Source organism: Bos indicus, chromosome 2, assembly GCF_029378745.1.
Source record: "Bos indicus isolate NIAB-ARS_2022 breed Sahiwal x Tharparkar chromosome 2, NIAB-ARS_B.indTharparkar_mat_pri_1.0, whole genome shotgun sequence".
Lineage (NCBI taxonomy): Eukaryota > Metazoa > Chordata > Mammalia > Artiodactyla > Bovidae > Bos > Bos indicus.
This window is the reverse complement of record NC_091761.1, coordinates 31,740,861-31,762,192: the sequence shown is the minus strand read 5'-3', so window position 1 is coordinate 31,762,192 and position 21,332 is coordinate 31,740,861. Positions and strand designations below refer to the sequence as shown.

Genomic DNA, 21,332 nt, shown 5'->3' with positions numbered 1-21,332 from the left:
GGGGATATATATACACAGAAAATAAATCAGTCTTCTGAAACCCTCAGGCAAGTTCCAAATGGAAATATGCTCACAAAATATATATTCTGAGTGATCAGTACTTAGTCAAACACCAAAATTATAAGCTATTTCAATGTCCATTTGAAAAGTTCAACTTCATCTTGATACTTTTCATCTCATTCTTTAATAAAAGGTGAAAGATTTATAAGATCTGGAGAGAAACCAGAGTATCTTTTCATCCCTTTCGGTGATTTCCCTCGAGATTATAGATTGACCTATCAACTTCAACTTCATTACAGTCTAAGTAAGACCACGATCCAGACTTCCATTATTCAGTGAATAAAGAAATTGAGCCAAATTCATCTCCTCAATGAAGGTAAAGCAAATAATCTCTTCTTCGTCCTCTATGGTTCTCAGTTGTGGGTGGGTATGGCAGGTTGTGTTTTCCAAAGAGAACTGCAACAGTAGCTCTTCTGCAAGTGTTACCCTGCTACTGAACCAAGAAATGAAGTTTCTCCACCCCCTTGAATCTGGGCAACGCTTGTGGCTGCTCTGATCAAAAGGATGTGGTGGGAGGGGCACACTGCTGATTCTAACTCTCTGTCCCTTAACTAGCCTGATGGCTTTCACTCATTAACTCTTGGAAGCTAGCTGTCATGTAAGAAACTGGACTACCCTGAGATGGCTGTATAGTGAGAAGCACAAAGCAACTGGAAAAGCTCTAGAGGATGAGACATCATGTAGGGCTGGGGAGAGGTGAGAAAGAGAGAGGGAGAGGTGCCAAGCAATACCAGGCACATACAGTGAAAAGCCACTTTAGAAGTGGATCCATAACCCCTTTGGGAGTCAATCTGCCTCAGAAAACCATCCAGCTAAGCCCTTTCCAAATCCTGACCTACAAAACTTTTGACAAAACGTGAGTGGATACTTAAGCCATTACAGTTTGGCCTAGTTTACTACCCAGTGAAAAGTAGCTGAGACAGAGGGCATGTGTCAGTCAGGAAATGGAGAATGAAAAGGACTAGCTCTGAGTAGCTGTGCTCAGCATCCTTAGTTAAGACAGTGGAAATGCATTAGTGTCTCATTAAAAGAAGAAAATAGAAACCTCTATGAATAAACTAATGCAAAATAGAAAAACTAAAACTAAAAGAAAGCATTATCTAAAACAACGTGACATATTTTTAAAAGGCTATTCAGGGAAATACCGAGAGTAGATAATGTTTTTTAAGTAAATTAAAAAAAAGTTTTAATTTAATGAGCCACAGATATTAATTAATTGACATGCAAAACAGGGAAGTAGGTTTTTTAGTTTGAGTGCTTTCCAAGTTATTAAACCAAACCAATTAAATTTTAAAAAGGGAGTCACAGAGGTCACACTAGAAAAAGAAGGAACGTTTTAAAAAGTGGAAATATTGCCTCAGTGGAGAGAAGAGGTCAGGGGCACATACAGGACTATCTGATTCCAAAGTTCTGATTTTTCTTGTTTTTTAATCTAACATTAAAGCAGTATAACTAAATTATAGGAGAATTTGGGAAAGGAGGCAGAAGAACTCCAACCCACCACTCTCTCATAATCCAAATGCAAAGTATTAAAAGAGGCATGAGAGTGGGGGTCCTGGGGCACTACCTCCGCTGCAATTCACCCTAATTCCATGGGGTGTCTGTGAAAACCCACTAGCTTTTGGAGAAATCTTGACACCAATCATATGTCCAAAATATTTTGAAGCAAAAAATGAAATACAACCTATTAAAAATAAAAAGCCCACAGAAAAGAAATCTGTGATCCTCAGTGTATTTACCAATATATTCAAATATCAATATATTCAAAGTAATATCTATGCTGGAACTATTAAAAGTTTTCCTCATTAAAGATGAGAGAATATTGAGTGGATTCGAGGATGCCTGCTGTTTAAATCAAACAGCGACCATTATAAAGACACTGCTTACCATTAACCTGTTAACAAGTATAGTATCAAACATAAAATATCTGAAACCTTTTATTGTAATGCAAATGTCTTGGGAAAATGGTCACGTAAAGCCATAGCCAGTTTGGAAGAAATGCCCAACAGATGCAAAACTAAGGAAATGTTAAATACTTAGTATTCTTAACTCAGCCATTTCATATTTCAATCAGGTATTTCCATCATAGATAGTATTTCATTGAATTGCTAAATATTTTATCACAAACAGGATTAAAGGCATTTATTATAAAGTTAATAACAAATATCTGTTTGTAAAGGGTCTACAATTTACTGGAAATTTTGACTTTTTCAAACACTAACATATCCTTTAAATATGTCACAGAGCAAAACTCTGCAAATTTCCTTTTGTGATACACTTAAAATCCTTTGACAATTGTCCAAAACTGGAAAGAATAATATAGTGATGGGGTCTTTATTGACTTAGGGAACTCTTTATCTAGATTTTGTTTTTTCCTAATCTTTTCCAACTTTATCTCCATCAAAAATTAGTAATTTAAGACATAACATCCAAAATCTGGACATGTATAAATATGGATCTGACTGAATAGCCATTTCTCCAAAGAAGATATACAGATGGCACATGAAAAGGTACTCAGCATTGCTTATTATTAGAGAAATGTAAATCAAATCTACAATGAGGTATCACCTCACACTGGTCAGAATGGCCATCATTAAAAAGTATACAAATAATAAATGCTGGAGAGTGTGTGGAGAAAAGGGGACCCTCCTACACTGTTAGTAGGAATGCAAATTGGTACAGCCATTATGGAGAACAGTATGAAGATTCCTTAAAAAAACTAAAAATAGATCTAAAAATATGATCTTGTAAGCCCATTCTTAGGCATATATCCAGAGAAAAGCATAATTGGCAAAGACACATGCCTCCCAATGTTCATGGATGCGCTATTTACAATAGCCAAGACATGGAAGCAACCTAAATGTCCATTGACAGATGAATGAATAAAGATGTGATATATTTACATAATGAATATGGAATATTATTCAGCCATAAAAAGAATGAAATAATGCCATTTTAAGCAACATGAATGGACCTAGAGATTTTCATACTAAAAAGTGAAGTAAGCCAGAGAAAGATGAATAACATATAATATTGCTTATATGTATAATCCTAAAAAAAAATTATATAAATGAACTTATATACAAAACAGAAACAGATCCACAGACATAGAAAACAAACTTATGGTTACCAAAGGGGAAAGCAGAGGATAAATTAAGACTTTGGAAACAACATATACATACTACTATATATAAAATAGGTAACTAATAAAGACCTACAAGGACCTATACTCAATATTTTGTAATAGCCTATAAAAGAATCTGAAAAAATAGATATATACGTATGTATAACTGAATCACTTTGCTGTACACATGAAACTAACAGAACACTGTAAATCAACTATACTTCAATAAAAACAGAGAATTTTTAGTCTCATAAAGTAAAAAAAAAGGGGGGCATTGAAATGCAAGATGCAATTGCATAAAAATGCAATTTTATATCTACTTATAAAATTCGATAAATAAATAAATATGGACCTTACAGTTTCCCTTTATTATTTATTACTTACATACTTTATTGAAAATATATTTTACCTGCAAAATCTGTGTGGGGGATATTTCACCATTGGTTTCAGTTGCAAAAGACACCATATGCTCTGGAAAAAAATACTAACGAAAAAATACATGTTACATTCTCCCAAAAGCCATGCCAGAAAAGACGGAACTATGACCAACAGAGTAATCTAAAGCAAAAGCTCTTAAATCAGTGTTTTGAAAATTCACCCAAAGCACTTTTTAAAATGCCAGTCCCTGAATCTAACCAATACACAGGTACCTTACATGAGGCAGACACTCTTAGGGAGTGCCGACACATGAAGACCCGTGTACCTCCAGTTACAAAACACTGCCCTCAGACTGCTCGTGTGTGAGCTCCCATGCCTTGTCCCAGAGTCCTGCAACCACTCTAGCAGGTACTGAAGGACTCTTTTATAAACTCAAGGCTCACAGAAGTAGAGTATCTACCCAAGGTCACAGCCACATTATAAAGGAGCCAGGACTTGACTAGAGGATCAGGTTGCTAAAAGGACAGTTTTTTCTACCTACTGTTTTCCCAAACCTGTTTAATCATAAAATTCACCCAGAAAAGCTGTTTAAAATAGGAATTCCCAGGCCTCAATCCTGGAGTGTCTGATCAGTAGGTCAGGGTAGATCTGGTCCTGTTTTTTTAATAAGCACTATCCCCTCCCCCAAGAAACTTTTATGATCAGGCAAGTTTGGAAAATTACATGCCACTATACTTCCTTTCATTTCCTGGAGAAGGAAATGGCAACCCACTCCAGTGTTCTTGCCTGGAGAATCTCAGGGGTGGGGGAGCCTCATGGGCTGCCGTCTATGGGATCGCACAGAGTCGGGGACACGACTGAAGAGACTTAGCAGCAGCATACTTCCTCTAGGACAGGGTTTTTGAATAGTAGCTCTATTAACATTGTTTAATAACACTGTACTGGGGGGACTGTTCTGTGCATTGCAGAATGCTTAGAGCATCCCTGGCCTCCCACTAGCAGCCCCCCTTCCCCTCAGTATGACAACCAAAAAGGTCTTCAGACATCATTATCAATCACTCTCAGTTGAGAACCACTACTCTAAGTCTACAAAATAAATCTATAGCCTTATTTAAATTAAAAAAAATTAGATAAACCAAAAATGAGCACTAAATCATATGTCTTTAATGATGACTTTTAAATTTCTTGCTTTTAATAAAGATTCACAACAAGAAAACAGTTTCCTTTTAAATTCTATTTAGTTTTTATTAGGACTCTAATTTTATTCATCAAAGATCATCCCATTATGTTTCTATTAATAGGTTCAAATAAAGAGAACGTAAGAGGCCTTTCTGGGTTTGAAAATATTCTATTATGGTGTGTATCATATATTTTTCATTAAGTATATCATTTCAATCCAATTATCCAAAACTTAGTGTAAAAATATGCTACAGCTGCAGAGACAAAAACAATTTAAAATAATGAGCCCAGAGGCTATTCTGACTTCTCTAGATCACTAGTCTTCATTAGTATGTGACATACATTTATTTTCTTTTAAAAAGAACTATAATGAAAGTAGTATTTACTAGATAATGGACTGGTATTTATCTCATTTCTTCTTAGCTCAGTAATTATTGCACTGAAAACAAAATAATTTGGAACAGCAAGATGCTTGTCAATCTAAACTTCTGGTTAAGTTTCAACACTCCTAACAAACATAAATCTGTTTTTCCTTTAGAATTTTTCTTAATTTCCTAAGTTCTGCAAAAGACTTAAACCATAGTATCTTGGAACCTGCTTGGGACATATCTAATAATTCATTTCCCAAATCAAATGTAGTTTTTTTTTTCTTAAAAGGCAATAAAAGAAAGCAACAGTTCCCCAAAACTCTGTATATGAACTTCTGTGAGCATGTCGACTGTAAGTTTAAAGGACTAGAATTCTTACCTACAATTTAACAAGTACAGAATTGTACTTTATCTATAGTGTACTTTTTCCTCACATAAAATAAAATAAAATTTAACTAAACTCATTTATTTTCCATAACTATTAATTGGGATTTCACTTACCATTGGGTTTTTAAAGAATTCATATTTGGCATAATTTTTTCTAAAGTATAGCTTATTTTCTTCTTCCATTCCCCAGTTAGATAGCACTTCAATCACCAGCTCGTGGTCTTCTATTGTTCTTTCTGTAAAGAATGTTCCAGTGAGCATGTCAACAGATAGATGGGTGGATGGATGGATGAATAGACAGGAAGATGGACAGGTAGGTAAACAAATATATATATGGACATATATATCCATACAAATATATAAAATATATTATGTATGTATCTTTATTAAACATAGCCAATTTAAACTCAATTCTGAAATAGCCAGAATGATAAAATTTTCATCAACTTTGAATTTGCAATGTCGATTTTACACCAAAGCAGTTTGTAACCCAAAGAGAAAAATGACATAAAATATCACAATGCACTTTTCACTAATTCTCAATCTCCTTTTACAGCTACGTAAATTATAAGTTTGTAACAAACCTGCATTAAGAATATGAGAGCTATTATTTTTCTCTAACTCATCATGGTGCCAAAAATTAAAATATTTGCCTCAAGGTTGAACAATTCATCCCATTAAGAGATGAAAAATTTTGACAGGTACAGTATGCATTTAAGACTCATAATCGGGATAGTTGAGAAAAATTAAAATAAATGCTTTAAAAAAGAAACTTTTAATGCAAGGACATACACTTTTTAAGAAACTTAATTTCGTGTGGTACTTTTTATTTTCAAAACTAATGTTCAGGCACTTTGTATTAACAAAGAAGATAATTAGGCAGGGTGGGAAGGCACTTAGGAGAAAAGGAACTTAAATGAAAAAAGCAATGGCATCTTTAAAGGGTGAACATAACATGCAAAATTCCTGTTTTAAAAAGAACCTGTGATGTTCACAGTGGTACTATTCATAATAGCCCCAAACTGGAAGCTATCTAAATGCCTATCAATGTGAGAATGAATAAGTAAATTGTGTAAAGGACACAGTGGAATATATACTACACAACACACAATTGCATGGATGAATTCCACAAACATAATAGTAATGAAAGAAGTCAGACACAAAGAATAACATTCTATTTTTATAAGTTCAAAACAAATACAACAGATCTACGGTGTTAGAAATCAAGATAATGGGTACAGTGGGTGAGTGTGCAGGGGTGTGAGGGAACCACCGGGTAAAGGAGATATTCTGTTTCTTAATCTGGATGTTAGATACTCAGGTACATATAATACAACATCTGAGAATCCATCAAGTTGTCTACATTTGTTCTCTTAGGGTAAGGTATGTCACACTTCAATAAAAGGGTAAAGAAAAGTGACTATGAAATTATTAATGCAAAACGGAGAACAGTCAGATAAGAAATACAGAAATCCTCTGCTTTTTTTAGGTGCTTCATGAAACTTTTTGAAAAGAATCTGTCTCAGAAATTCAACACTCAGTAATAATCTATGACCTACAACACCCAAACCCTTGAAAGTAATGTCATACTTAAACAGAAGCTTATGCATCTGAAAGGAAGTTCTTGTAAGAGCTCTCAGTGAATATGGATGAGTTGGAACTAAGTGTGTATCAGTACTCTGGATTCTGTTCCTAACTCCGATCGTTCTTTTTCTGTCTCATTGACTAGCTCTGGTAGCTCCTGCTCTCCTAAGATGCAGTCCTTGGCTTGACTCTTTTCTTTCCCTTCTCTCAACTAATTCACTCTCCCTCCTCTTCAGCTCTTAAGGCTGTCTGTCAAGTTCCTTGAATTGAAATCTCCAGCTGCAGTTGCTTTCACTGGCACTTCAATCCTAACTGCTAGACTTTCCACCACTGCAAACATAGTCTGTCTAAAACCAAAGTTCCGAAGGGTGGTTCCTTAAAATATTACACAATTCCAGCAATTCCACTTCTGAGTACATAACCAAAAGAAGTGAAAACAAGGACTGAAACTGGTACTTGTACATCAGTGTTCATTGTAACATCATTCACAGTAGCCAGGAAGTAAAAACATCCTCACGCCCATCAACAAACGAAGGGGATAAACAAAGCGTAGTAAAGACATACAGTGGAATATTTAGCCATAAAAAGAATGAAATCCTTACACATGGTACAACATGGATGAACCTTAAAGACATTATCCTATATAAAATAAAACAGACACAAAAGAATAGATACCATATGATTCCATTTACATGCAGTACCTAGAACCGACAAATTTAGAGAGACAGAAAGTAGAATGGTGGTTGCCAAGGACCAGGGTGGGGGAGGAATGAGGAGAATGAGGAGTTATTGTTTAATGGGTTCAGGGTTTCATTATGGGAAGACAAAAATGTTCTAGAGATGGACAGGGATGATGGCTGCACAACAATATAAATGTATATAATTCCAGTGAACAGTAAAATGGATAAAATGATAAATTTTATGTTACACACGTTTTCTCAAAAGTTGCTGAAAAAATTAAAAACTAAAAGTATCTCCCTTTTTCTCTCTCAAAGTGCTTTTTTTTAAAATTCTGCTACGTCTCTTACAACTCCATGTCCTCTCCAATGCCCTCCACTGTTGTTACCCCAGACATTAGACTCTTCCTCCGAGTTTCTCACACAACCAACAACTCCTCACCCCCATTATTACCATTCCAATTTAGACCTTTGCCTTTTCCTAACTAATCTCCAAACCACTGTTTTCTCATTCTTCCAATACAACCTGGACCTTTATATCATAGGAAACCTCATAATACATTTGCATCAACGTGACCACTGCTCAAAAACTCATCTACTTCCTACTTGTTATGAGATAAATCCATGTAGTCTGGCAGTTTTCGCTTGTTCATTCATCTATCCATTCAACAAATATTTATTGAAGGCCTACCATGTGTCAGACATTCATCTTGGAGCTTGAAATTTTGTAGTCAACAAGACAGTAAGTAAGAAATCATTGCCTTGTGGGGCTCCTATTCTAATGTGAAGACATGAAAAAAAAAATCTAATGTAAATCTTAAATGGTGGCAATAAACACTATAGAGAAAAATGGATTGCAGAAGAGGGAGAGAGGAGGGAACAGGGGAAAGAAATTCATTTTCTAAAGCTTGTCAAGGGACTTCCCTGGTGGTACAGTGGTTAAGAATCCACCTGCCAATGCAGTGCACATGGGTTTGATTCCTGATCCAGCAAGATTCTACATGCCACTGAGCAGCTAAGCCAGTGCACCTCAACTACCGAGCCTATGCGCCTAGAGCCCGGGCTTCTCAACAATAAAAGCCACTGCAATGAGAAGCCTGTGCACTGCAACTAGGGAGTAGCCTCCACTCGCTGCAATTAGAGAAAGTCCACGCAGCAACAAAGACCCAGCACAGCCAAAAATAAATAACTAAAAAAATTTTTTTAATAATAAAGATTACCAAGGAAGGCCTTGTTGAGAAGGTAATGCTTAAACAAAAATCCAAAGGAAAAGAAGGCATGAGCCAAGCAGCTATTGAAAGTAAGAACTAGAAGAGACTCCCTGAAGCAAACAAAGGCTGGCATGTTTGAAGCAGGGCAAGGAGGCTAAGGTAGCTAAAGCTGAGTGAGCAGAAGGGGAGGGAAGTACCAGGACGAGAGGTCAGGGAAGTAAAGGTGATGAGCTGGGGCAAATGGATAAAGCCATGCAGGTCAGAATAAAGATCTGGCTTTTCCTCTGAGTTAGATGAGAAGTCATTTTGAACAGGACTACTACAAGCTGACCCCTGTTTTCACTGGATGACCCTAGATGCTGAGTGGAGAACTGATTTCACAAGGCTTAAGGGTAGAAACAGGAAGCCCACCTAGTAGAATACTGCAATTAACAAGGGGAAAGATGACATGGCTTGGATGAGAGTGGCAGCAGAAAGACATATAAGAAGCAAGCAGGATCTGGATGTGTTCTGAAGGCAAAGCCAATAGGATCTGCTGACAAATTGGATGTGGAGTGAAAGAGAGGGGTTAGTTAAGGAAGACACGAAGATTCTTCACTTAAGCATTTGGAAGGACTGCCTCCATTAAAGAGCTGCTGCTGCTGCTGCTAAGTCACTTCAGTCGTGTCCGACTCTGTGCGACCCCATAGACGGCAGCCCACCAGGCTCCCCCGTCCCTGGGATTCTCCAGGCAAGAGTACTGGAGTGGGGTGCCATTGCCTTCTCCGATTAAAGAGCTAGGAAGACTGTAAGAGAAGCAGTTTGAGGGCAGATCCAGTAGTCACTCAGATATCAAGTGAGAAGTTGCACCTCTAATAATCTTTATTAGCCTTACGTGTGTCTACTTCTCACACAACCCCAGCTGATATTTTCAATCTTATGAAGCACAGGTTCACATTATTAAACATACTATGTGTTAAGCGCTGTATCTGTATTCACTGCAACTACAGTGGGAGAAAATTGCAAGGTATTAAGCAAGAGGTCTGCCTATTTATTAACCTGAGTTTAATTGTACTCATCACCTATCCCTGCTGCTGCTACTGCCGCTAAGTCGCTTCAGTCGTGTCCGACTGTGTGTGACCCCATAGAGGGCAGCCCACCAGGCTCCCCCGTCCTTGGGATTCTCCAGGCAAGAATCCTACCATTAAGAAAACAGCACATGATCTGCCCTGAAGATAAACTATGCAGAGAGGAAAAATGACAAAGATGCACTTTCTTTACTTTTTGCCTTCAAATTAGACTTTATCAATCTTTGACAAATATGATCACTTAGGGAGAATAATGGGCTTCCTTGATAGCTCAGTTGATTAAGAATTTGCCTGCAATGTCGGAGACCCCAGTTTGACTCCTGGGTCGGGAAGATCCCCTGGAGAAGGAATAGGCTACCCACTCCAGTATTCTGAGGCTTTCCTTAGAGTTCAGCTGGTAAAGAATCTGCCCACAATGTGGGAGACCTGGGTTCGATCCCTGGGTTGGGAAGATCTCCTGAAGAAGGGAAAGGCTACCCACTTCAGTATTCTGGCCTGGAGAATTCCATGGACTGTATAATTCATGGAGTCACAAAGAGTTGGACCTGACTGAGTGACTTTTATTTCCACTTTCAGGGAGAATAATGGCCAGCCGATCCTCCACTGCCCCATGCAGGGATGCACCCTCTGTCATCTGGGAAGTTATCTTGGATTAACGGGTTAGTGGAGGAAAGGGTAGAGTGGAGACTGAGAGGGAGATGGAGAGTAAGCGGATGGCTTAGGTCCCAGCGACCCCATACTCTGCCCTTCCTAGAACTAGGACCCTTTCAGGGTGAGGAGTGGACGGTGATAAAACCCCATATAAGTTTACTGGTGGTGTGTGGTTCAAACCAGAGAGAGCCTCGGGAGACTTAGAGCCTCAAGTAGAAGTCCTGCATCTAACATGGCAGAAAAGCAATTAGCTAAGTGCAACCTTGAGGAAGATGAGTCCATAACATTCAAGAATGAGAAAAGAACACTGCAGAATCAAGTCCCCCAAAAGGAGTGGGGAAGACCATGAACTTAGTGGGCTTTATGGTATAGGCAATAAGTTGAGAGTAACAAGAGTTTCTAGAACATGAAGAGAAAAGTTGGATAGCAGTTAGACAAATACCCTTCCTGGGACTTAAATGCCCCACCAGAGTATCTGAAGAGTGAAAGTAGGTCTTTCGACTAAGAGGATCTTAAACTTGTATGTAACTTATGTATATAACCTGAACTGATTATTTACCACAAAAAGACTAAGAATAATCCATAAAGCAAACCAATAACAAAAGATTAAACTGTCATTAAGAGGTCAAGAAACTCACTCAGAAATTAATTCAAGCTATAAAAATAAAGCAAGTTACATCTCTTCATGTATAAACCTGAGAAAACATAGCTGTATTTAATTATTATATAATTATTCTGCAGTAAGTTGAATAAAGACTTCAGGTCCTGATCTCTGGAACCTATAAACATTACCTTATATGGCAAAGGATTTGCAGATGTCATTAACTGAAAGATCCCGAGAAGAGATTATCCAAGACTATACAAAGTGAACTCGCTCAGTCATGTCTGACTCTTTGCGACTCCTGTGGACTGTAGCCCGCCAGGCTCCTCTGTCCATGGGATTCTCCAGGCAAGAATACTGGAGTGGGTTGCCATTTCCTTCTCCAGGAGACTATACAGGTGGGCCTTAAATCCAAACACAAGTATCCTTTTAAGAGAGAGACAGAAGGAGAACTGACAGAGAAAGAAAAGGAAAGGACAACATGACTCCAGAGGCACAGACTCAAGTGATGTGATGTGACCACAAGCCAAGGAATCATGGTAGCTACCAGAAGCTGAAAGAGGCAAGGAACAGCCTCCTCATAAAGCCTCTGGGAAGTGTGTGGCCCTGCCAACACCTTGATTTCAGCCTAGTGAAATTAATTTAAGACTTCTCACCTCTAGAACCTTTAAAGATTACATTTGTTTTAGTTTAAGCCACCATCAAAGACAGAGGATGAGACGGCTGAATGGCATCACTGACTCAATAGACATGAATTTGAGCAAGCTCCGGGAGATGGTGAAGAACAGGGAAGCCTGGAATGCTGTACTCCATGGGGTCGCAAAGTGTTGGACACAACTGAGCGACTGAACAACAACAAAGCCACCATGAATTTGTTACAGCAGCCTTAGGAAACTAAGAGGATAATCTATAAGGCAAACTCTATTTCCATTTTACAGATAAAGAGTCTCCCGTTTAGAATAACAAATGTCTCAGGATTTGAATGGCAGCCACATATCTGACCTCGAGTCTCTCCTCCTTCCTCTGCACAGCACTGCCTTGGCCTTCACTACAGTTCCCACTGGAACGGCATCCCCTGTTCATAGCCTACTTGTTCTTTCTGTATCAGCTCAAATCTCTCTTATGTTCTGGCAGTTCTCAAGACTCCATTGCCTCAAATTCTTTTATTTTGATATGTGTTCTATAACTATTTACTAATTAACTGAAAACAAACAACCACAGTTTGGGTCTAAGGGAAATAATTTAATAGGCAATATATCAAATTATCAATCTTAACTTCACATAAAAGTAAATTATTTGAATTTGGATTCTCTTCCAAAAAGAAAATAAAACAAAAAAGAGTGGAAAAACCAAGCTGCATTTGAACAGCTATGACAAACATGTCACACACACACAAAAACAGGTGTAATATGGGTAGTCACCAAAAGAGCAACAGTCTAGCTGGGGTTTTGTTGATTACACACATATGAAGCCCAATATACCAATTCAGAATGGAAAATTAAGGGATATACTATTTGCAGAAAAGTTCATAGAATGATAATACCAAATGCCAATTACTAGCATCAGGAAAATAGCCTGGTAACCTTAGGCAGAAAAAATGTCTTCAAATCAAGTGGGCAAAAAACTAGAGTATGTGGGAAAACAAAAACATACTTCTGGTACTATTCTATGGAAAATTCAGAAAACATATAAAAAGCAAACAAAGGCCAGAGTATCAAATGTAGCCACAGGTTTTTACCTCTTATACTCTTCTGGTAATGGAGACAAAACTTACTTATTATAGAATCTTTTAAAAATGATATTAAATAATTTGCTTACATTTATACATCACAGTCCCCATTTAGATGTGCCACTATATATACCATCTCCCAACCAATGCTCATTACGTTAAAGGATGAATGCTATAATAACCCAAAGAACCCTAAAAGGTCTAAGTGATTATCAGCTAGTCGCAACTTACAGAAAATTTGTGTTTTTTAAAAATGCAGAAATCAAACGAATTACAGATCTTAATAGGGAGAAGTTCAAGAGGATACAAGATGCCTAGATGGATTACTTTGAGAGGAAAAGAAAAACACTTAAAGGGGAGGTGAAAAGTGGCCAAAGACCAGCTTTGTTTTGCCAAGGCCTATTCATAAAGTAAGACATCACCACCAACACCCAAGAAAGGGAAAACAAAACAAAAGACTTGTCTAGATGGCTTCCAATAAACTTTCTGTTGACTCTTCTTCTGTAGTCTCATTATAAAGCCAAGCAGACTTTAACCAACTGAGCAATCCTTGCAAATAACTTATACTGTTTAAATAGCAAAAGAAGTGTATTAATTCTATATTTAGAGGCTTTTTGCTGTAAATGTTTGAAAACACAATATTACGAACTATCATCCAGGATGAACTCAGATACTTGTTGAGTTAACATTTGAGAAATGACTCCAGGTAAAATCCACATAAATTTAATGTGATTTTTAAAAAAACCTTACTTTTAAAATGTCATAAATTCATCAAAAATATTATATTAAGATATATTATTAAAACTTCACAGGGACTTCCCTGGTAGTCCAGTGTTAGGACTCCATGCTTCCACTGCAGAGGCCATGGGTTCCATCCCTGGTCAGGAACCAGGAGGCTGCAACCGGTGCTGCATGGCAGAAAAAAAAAAGCCACAAAACCTTCACAGACACAAGTCGATTTAAAACACTTTCTGAAGAATTTTTCAGACATTGTAACATGAATTTGTTATAATGATAAAATTCCATTCTAGGTAGAAAAATAGGAGAGAAGCCATCTTAAGTCACTTCAAAACAGCAATCAAAAGGAGAAAAAAAAGCCTCCAGAAAGAATGAAAAAAAAAAGCTATCCTAAAAAGAAAAGCTTCATATCACTAAGTTTTATTTTTGCTTCTGATAAATCAGTGAAGTCTTATGGTAATAGACTGAAATATTACTGAAAAGTGATAACTACACATAATTCTGTTTTCTATTTAATTTTCAGAAAAATTTTCTTTAAAAAAAAAACAAAGAAGTTTCTTCTGAAACTGTTTATTTAACTTCAAAGTCTTTTTAAAAAACCTCAGTCCTCCCAGAATGGAAAGTGTTCACCTGTGACCTTCTGCCTGGACTTCTTCGCTGAGTCTACGGAAAGTACAGCATGGGGATCAAATAGAAACCGAAGTCCCTACTCTTCTCATCACTAGATAAGAGAAGAAACAAAAGTGGCTTTTAGCTCTAATTCACCCAGAAAACAATTCTTTGTATACCTCTGTTACAGGAAACTCCAGGAGACAAAGGTCCTTGTACTTCTCTGTGCTAGCTAGAAACTACATACATTTTGTCAATCTTATTTTCAGATAAAAATGAACAGCATCTGAGCAAGCAAAACAGTAACTGGAGAAGCAAACAATAAAGCAAGGCTCAATTTCTAAAAGGTTCCCTAACCTAAGAAAACTACCTAATACCAATAAGATCCCCAGAAAATTGTCACTGCCAGATTCAGCTTCCCAAGAGCAATAATGGGAACATCTTGATGCTTAAGTAGTGGGTATAAGGGTCTTGCGGATCATTCCTCAACAAAGCATAACAGTCCTCGTATTAACTCAGATTCAATGATCACAACTTGTAGTATTCATAGAAAGCCTTATTTTTTCCCCAAAGTCTGCATATATATTATCTCAAGCTGACTGCAAATACTTGAAGAGTTTAGAAACAACTTCCACAAATTCTAAGTTATCCAAAGCATCCTTTAAGGACACAGAGTAAATTTCCACCCGGGCATGGCATGGCATGGCATGTGATTCCTCTAGCTCCTTTTTCAAATCTCTTCCTTCTGTGCACTTTGTAATCTATCCTTTGAACTGCTTGTTTAGTACAGCTTAGCTCAGAAGCCATTTATTTGTTTTAGACTCTAGGTTACAAAGATGCACATATGCACAGTTCCAAAATTGATGGAATTACAGATTAGACTTAATAATACAATCCCTATTAAGACAGTTGCAGAAAATGTTATAGCAGCATAGAGGATTGGTACTTGATCCAACTTGAACCTTCAGGAAGTTGTCTGAATCAAGGCTTTAAAAAAATCTCTTAACAAGTTTTAAAAATTGTGTTTATTTTTTTTTCCAGATTACTAAAATAATGTATTTCCATTACAGAAAATTTGAAAACAGACAACTCACAATCACAATCTATCTTTAAAACTGTCAATTAGGAATAAGAAATTAACATTACATTATATTCCCTTCTTGTCTTTTTCTTTGGGACAATGTGAGTTTACATGTATAGATTTTTCACATTTAGAAAACAATGTATATATAGATGTATAAACATATATACAACATTTCCTAAATGCCGTGAAAAGTGTACACTTCATTTAAATCACTGTTACAGTCCCACATTTGTCCGTACTAGTCTTCAATTGAAAAGCTGCAAAAACATGATTAAAAGCTGTATAACATCATATTATATAAATGTACTATAATTTATAACATTTCTCTATTATTATAGCATTAGGCTTCTTTTTTTCATTAATTGATACTGTAAATAATCCTGCTTGAAACAGCCTTAAATCTGTTTCTTATCCAAATTTGCTTGTCCCTTGCACCCACCTATCTGGTACTTGTGGAGAGTTGCCTGCCAGAACACAATTCACCTCTATCACTCCCAATCAGTTTTCATTCCAATCCCAAAGAAAGGCAATGCCAAAGAATATTCAAACTACCACACAACTGCACTCATCTCACACGCTAGCAAAGTAACGATCAAAATTCTCCAAGCCAGGCTTCAACAGTATGTGAATTATGAACTTCCACATGTTCAAGCTGGATTTAGAAAAAGCAGAGGAACCAGAGATCAAATTGCCAACACCTGCTGGATCATTGAAAAAGCAAGAGAGTTCCAGAAAAACATCTACTTTTGCTTTATTGACTACACCAAAGCCTTGCTTGTGTGTATCATAAGCAAACTGTGGAAAATTCTTAAAGAGATGGGAATACCAGACCACCTGACCTGCCTCCTGAGAAATCTGTATGCAGGTCAAGAAGCAACAGTTAGAACTGGACATGGAACAACAGACTGGTTCCAAATCAGGAAAGGAGTACATCAAGGCTTTATACTGTCATCCTGCTTATTTAACTTACATGCAGAATATATCATAAAAATGCCAGGCTAGATGAAGCACAAACTGGAATCAAGATTGCCTGGAGAAATAACAATAACCTCAGATACGCAGATGACATCACCCTTATGGCAGAAAGCGAAGAAGAATTAACAAAAGTGAAAGAAGAGAGTGAAAAAATTGGCTTAATACTCAACATTCAGAAAACTAAAATCATGGCATCTGGTCCCATCACTTCATGGCAAACAAATGGGGAAACAATGGAAACAGTGACAGACTTTATTTTCTAGGGCTCCAAAATCACTGCAGATGGTGACTGCAGCTATGACTTGCTCCTTGGAAGAAAAACTATGACCAACCTAGACAGTATATTAAAAAGCAGAGACATTACTTTACCAACAAAGGTTCATCTAGTCAAAGCTACGGTTTTTCCAGTAGTCATGCATGAATGTGAAAGTTGGATTATAAAGAAAGCTGAGCATCGAAGAATTGATGCTTTTGAACTGTGGTGTTGGAGAAGACTCTTGAGAGTCCCTTGGACTGCAAGGAGATCCAACCAGTCCATCCTAAAGGAATCAGTCCTGAATATTCATTGGAAGGACTGATGCTGAAGCTGAAACTCTAATACTTTGGCCACCTGATGTGAAGATTCATTGGAAAAGACCCTGGTGTTGGGAAAGATTGAAGGCGGGATGAGAAGGGGATATCAGAGGGATGAGACAGTTGGATGGCATCACCGATGTGATGGACATGAGTTTGAGTAAGCTCCAGGAGTTGGTGATGGACAGGGAGGCCTGGCGTGCTGCAGTCCATGGGGTCGCAAAGAGTCGAACACAACTGAACGACTGAACTGACTGACTCCTAGTGCTTCCTGCATCACTCTGTTTTGGGGGCTGCAGGAGGTCTGTAATTTCTTAAAAGATGTATGAGAAAAACTGGTGCCAGCAAGTATGCTGATTGTCTCAAAAGACAACTAGCTTCTGAGTAGCCAAAGTCTGCACCTAGGCATATGGGAGAAGCAGGTGTGTGTCCCTACCTGCTCTCAAATGGAAAGGGCGGCTCCACTTTATAAGGCAGAGTGTGGGATGCCTTCAACTGCTTTCCCATCTTTCCTCTCCCTGGACTATGGCACCAGGTTAGCTGTCAGTCAGCCTGGACAGCTGACTGACATCTTTGTTTTTATAGGAATTTTTAGGAAACGGCTAGCAGTTACTATTTGAAAGTGCCACGCAGTCGTCTCTTTGCAACCCCATGGACTGTAGCCTGCCAGGTTCCTCTGTCCTTGGGATTTCCCAGGCAAGAATACTGGAGTGAGTGGCAATTTTCTTCTCCCGGGGATCTTACCAACCCAGGGATGGAACCCCCATTTCTTACCTCTCCTGCACTGGCAAGTGGGTTCTTTACCACTAGCACTATGGGAGAGTTATTATACAGTTATATTTTATTTTCCATTTTAACTATAATTCCAAGTAAGCCTTGGAAGATGCATAGCAGTTAGCCAGGTAGAGATGGGTGAGAAAGGACTTCCTGAGAATCTTAACAGCATGAGTAAGGAGACCGAGGAGTAGAAACGCAGGCGACTACAGGCAGTGGTCTAGTGTATAGACTCAGAGGAGAGGAGAAGGACACAAGGCTGGGGACAGGAAGGGTCGTTAAGTCGCACATACTAAAAGCCCTGCAAAGGACCTTGGACCCAAACACAAGGTGAATCATGCCTGCGCTCAGATGGATAACTCTAGTATGAGCAGAGGCAAGAGGAAGGACCAGCTGTGAGAAGAAAGGAATTCCTGAGAAGAGAGGTGATGAGACTTGAACCCAGGCTATTAGAACACTGAAAAGGAAAACTCAGCTGGACCACGAGATGCAGATTTGACCATGAGCACTCTCTGCTGCTTTAACATTCCATTTCCTGTCTTAGTGTGCTACCAGAACCGTGCTGCCTTAATCCTCGGGTCAGGGTCTTAGGAGAGACCCATGCACACGTGTCCTAAAAGCTTCACAATTATTTCTGCTGGTGATGAGGGTGGTCACAACTCTGATGGCTGATGGGTTCCAAACAGCACAGAAGGTACAAATACACATTAGTATCAGTGTCAAACATCCACACGTGTGCCTTCTTTTGCACACACACACACAAAAAAGTGGAGTAGCTTCAAAGCAGGCTGTTGGGAAGGGTTCCCTCCCCACTGCTGTGTACTGCTTCAGTCTTAAACAGACCGCGTGGGTAGAGCTGCACATATAAAAGTGGTTTCATTAAAAGTCTCCAGTCATTCATTTTGCTTATTAAAGCCACTCTGCAGTGATATTCAGAATAGAAATCTCAGCTGTCCCCAGCAATGACTCTAAAATACAATTAATTCCACTTCCCGAGGAGTCGATAGCTATGCGCTTGAGGTATTGTGTTAATTGCTGCTGCTTCATACCAGGAATCAAAATGGGAGCAAAGCAAACATGGATCCTATTAAGTTCCAGAAGACTTAAAACTGAAGTTTCTTTTTCCCCCACCCTCCTCTTACACAATGATTCTAAAAGCAGGGGACTCCATCTGGGGAACTGCAGTGACATCCAGTGGCTGTGAAGTGAAACACACCAGTTACAAAACTTGGTTTGTTTTATAATTAGAGAAGGGGGGATATTTGTTGATTTACTGATATTTGAAATCCAATGTCAATAAAGCTGTGTGTACATTTAGAAACTCATAATAACATAACCCCAAATCAAGCAAATCAGGGATCTGTAACAAAAGCAGGATGTTGGGCTGCCCTCCATGATTTACTCTGCCTGGGAAAATTCTCGGCAGTATATATTAATAATTATGGACAGAGGTAATGAAATAATGATACTGCAGTCAAAGCTCCAAATGTCCTATTACCATTCAAGATGTGTATAAATTCAAGAACAAGTCATTTCCAAAATGATCCCCTTGCTCAGCCAAAATAAATAACTGGCTCTGCAATAAAGTGGACCAGGCTGGATCAGTTAGATTCCAGTAATTTCAGTGCTACCTGGCCGAAGGGTTATATGAAAATGTTCTTGAGGTTTCAACATTTCAATCTGTATTTATAGCATGTATGAGAGACAGAGATGGAGAGTGAGACAGACAAACCAACTACAGACTCCCCCCCAAATTTGCCTGATCTAATGGGGTGAAGAAAAAAACAAACTTGCTTCCATGGAAAACATGTACACTTGAGAATCTGACAGGTATATAGATTTGTGCAAGGTGTAACTCTGGGTCAGGTATTCTATCACCGATTCTTTGTATTCGTATATGTAAAATGGAGATGAAATTAATGTACCTTGCAGGGTTACTATGAAGCTAAATACTGAGTGTCTATCAAGATGAAAGTGAAGCCTCTAAGTAGGGGCCCTGCACACACGAGATACACATTAATAGTAGCTATCACACATATACATTCATATTAAAATAAAAAGAAGTTTTCTTTGCCACACCACCTGTCACTCTCAAAATAGACTTTGGATTCAATGCATGCATGTGTGCTCAGTCACTCCAGTCATCTCCAACTTTTTGTGATCCTCTGGACTATTGCCCGCGAGGCTCCTCTGTCCATAGGATTTCCCAGGCAAGAATACTGAAGTAGGTTGCCATGCCCTTCTCAGGGGATCTTCCCAACCCAGGGACTGAACCCACATCTCCTGTATCTCCAGCACTGCAGGCAGATTATTTACTGCTGAGCCACCAGGGAAGTCCTTTGGATTCGATAACCCTACCATATTTTTAATGTCACGTGCTCCTCCTCCTGACCTCAGTAATCTGCAGTGTGCTTAAATGGATCAGAAACAATAATAGTAGCACATCTAATAACAACATAGCATGTCTCTGAAACTTTCCTAAGCTTATCTGGGACATTGAAGTCAAATGAAGTGCAGAAAACTCCCAGCTGTCATGATTTCATAAGTCAAAATGTTCTTGCCTACAAGGTTTCAGGATCTCACAAACACTAAGCCTCATATGTGTGCAGACCATGACGTGAAGATGGTACAATGTGACACGCCATCACTAGCAGAAATGAGAGATGGGCAAGGACCACGCCAGCAAACTACAGATAATTTGATGTAAACGCAAAATGAATTTGCTTAGCCTCCAAATGGTTAAAACTTGCATTTGGGTCTTCTCAGTAGTAGACTTTAAGTCAGATTCTACCACTTTCTGATGCAAAAACCTCCAGTTACCTTTTGCCTTACTCATTGTAAAAGTTCAGTCCCCTCCATAGCCTGAGGGCCCCATAGAAGCTCCATGCAGTCCCTTTCCACTACTCTCCTGACTCCCTAAGTGCCCACCTCTCGGCTTCTTCCTGAACACAAGCAGGTTGCCAAGTCCAGGCCTCCCCCCTTTATGTTCCCTTCTTCCTGAACAATCTTCTTCCATTTAAGTGAGAGAGCTGCTCCTATCTGCTTCGATCTCTACCCAAACATCACACTGTCAGGGACACCTTCCCTGATTTCCCTGCCAGCCCTAGACTCCCTACCCCATTCTCTGCCTTCATTTTCTCCCCAGTGCTAACCATTACTTAAGAGATTACCCATTTTAATCACGTGTCTCTTGTCTTTCTCTTCCCATCAGAATGCAAGTTCATCAGGGCATTGCTTTTTGTCTATTGTGTTCCTACTGTACCCCAGGGTCCATATACAAAACAGGCTTGTGCAAAACAGTCAATCGACATTTGTTAACCATTGGAAGAAAGCAATTGGGAAACGCAGAGCGGGCAAAGGAAGTTCCTAGTTTTTGTGGAAAAAAAAAAAAAAACTGAAAATACTCAGGATTTTTTTTTTAATGTACACATACATATAGAAAGGTAGTTTACACAAGTGAACACACAGGTGAGAGATGTCGAAATAGAGAAACTAAAGAAACATTTCAGTGCTGTTAAATTGTGGATAGCATGCATGCATGCATGCATTGGAGAAGGAAATGG

At 38.5% G+C, this 21,332-nt stretch overlaps 1 protein-coding gene across 5 annotated transcripts in view; it reads right to left on the bottom strand.

Annotated features, from left to right (window-relative positions):
* Window positions 1-21,332, bottom strand: part of GRB14 (growth factor receptor bound protein 14) — a 128,139-nt gene that overhangs the window by 23,182 nt on the left and 83,625 nt on the right. For all 5 annotated transcript variants that reach the window (XM_070804068.1, XM_070804081.1, XM_019971748.2 and 2 more), the window contains 2 exons: window positions 5,611-5,732; window positions 3,594-3,668 (listed from right to left, as the gene is read on the bottom strand). In XM_070804068.1, the coding sequence (XP_070660169.1) occupies window positions 3,594-3,668; window positions 5,611-5,732 (197 nt within the window). The remainder of the gene's footprint in view (window positions 1-3,593; window positions 3,669-5,610; window positions 5,733-21,332) is intronic.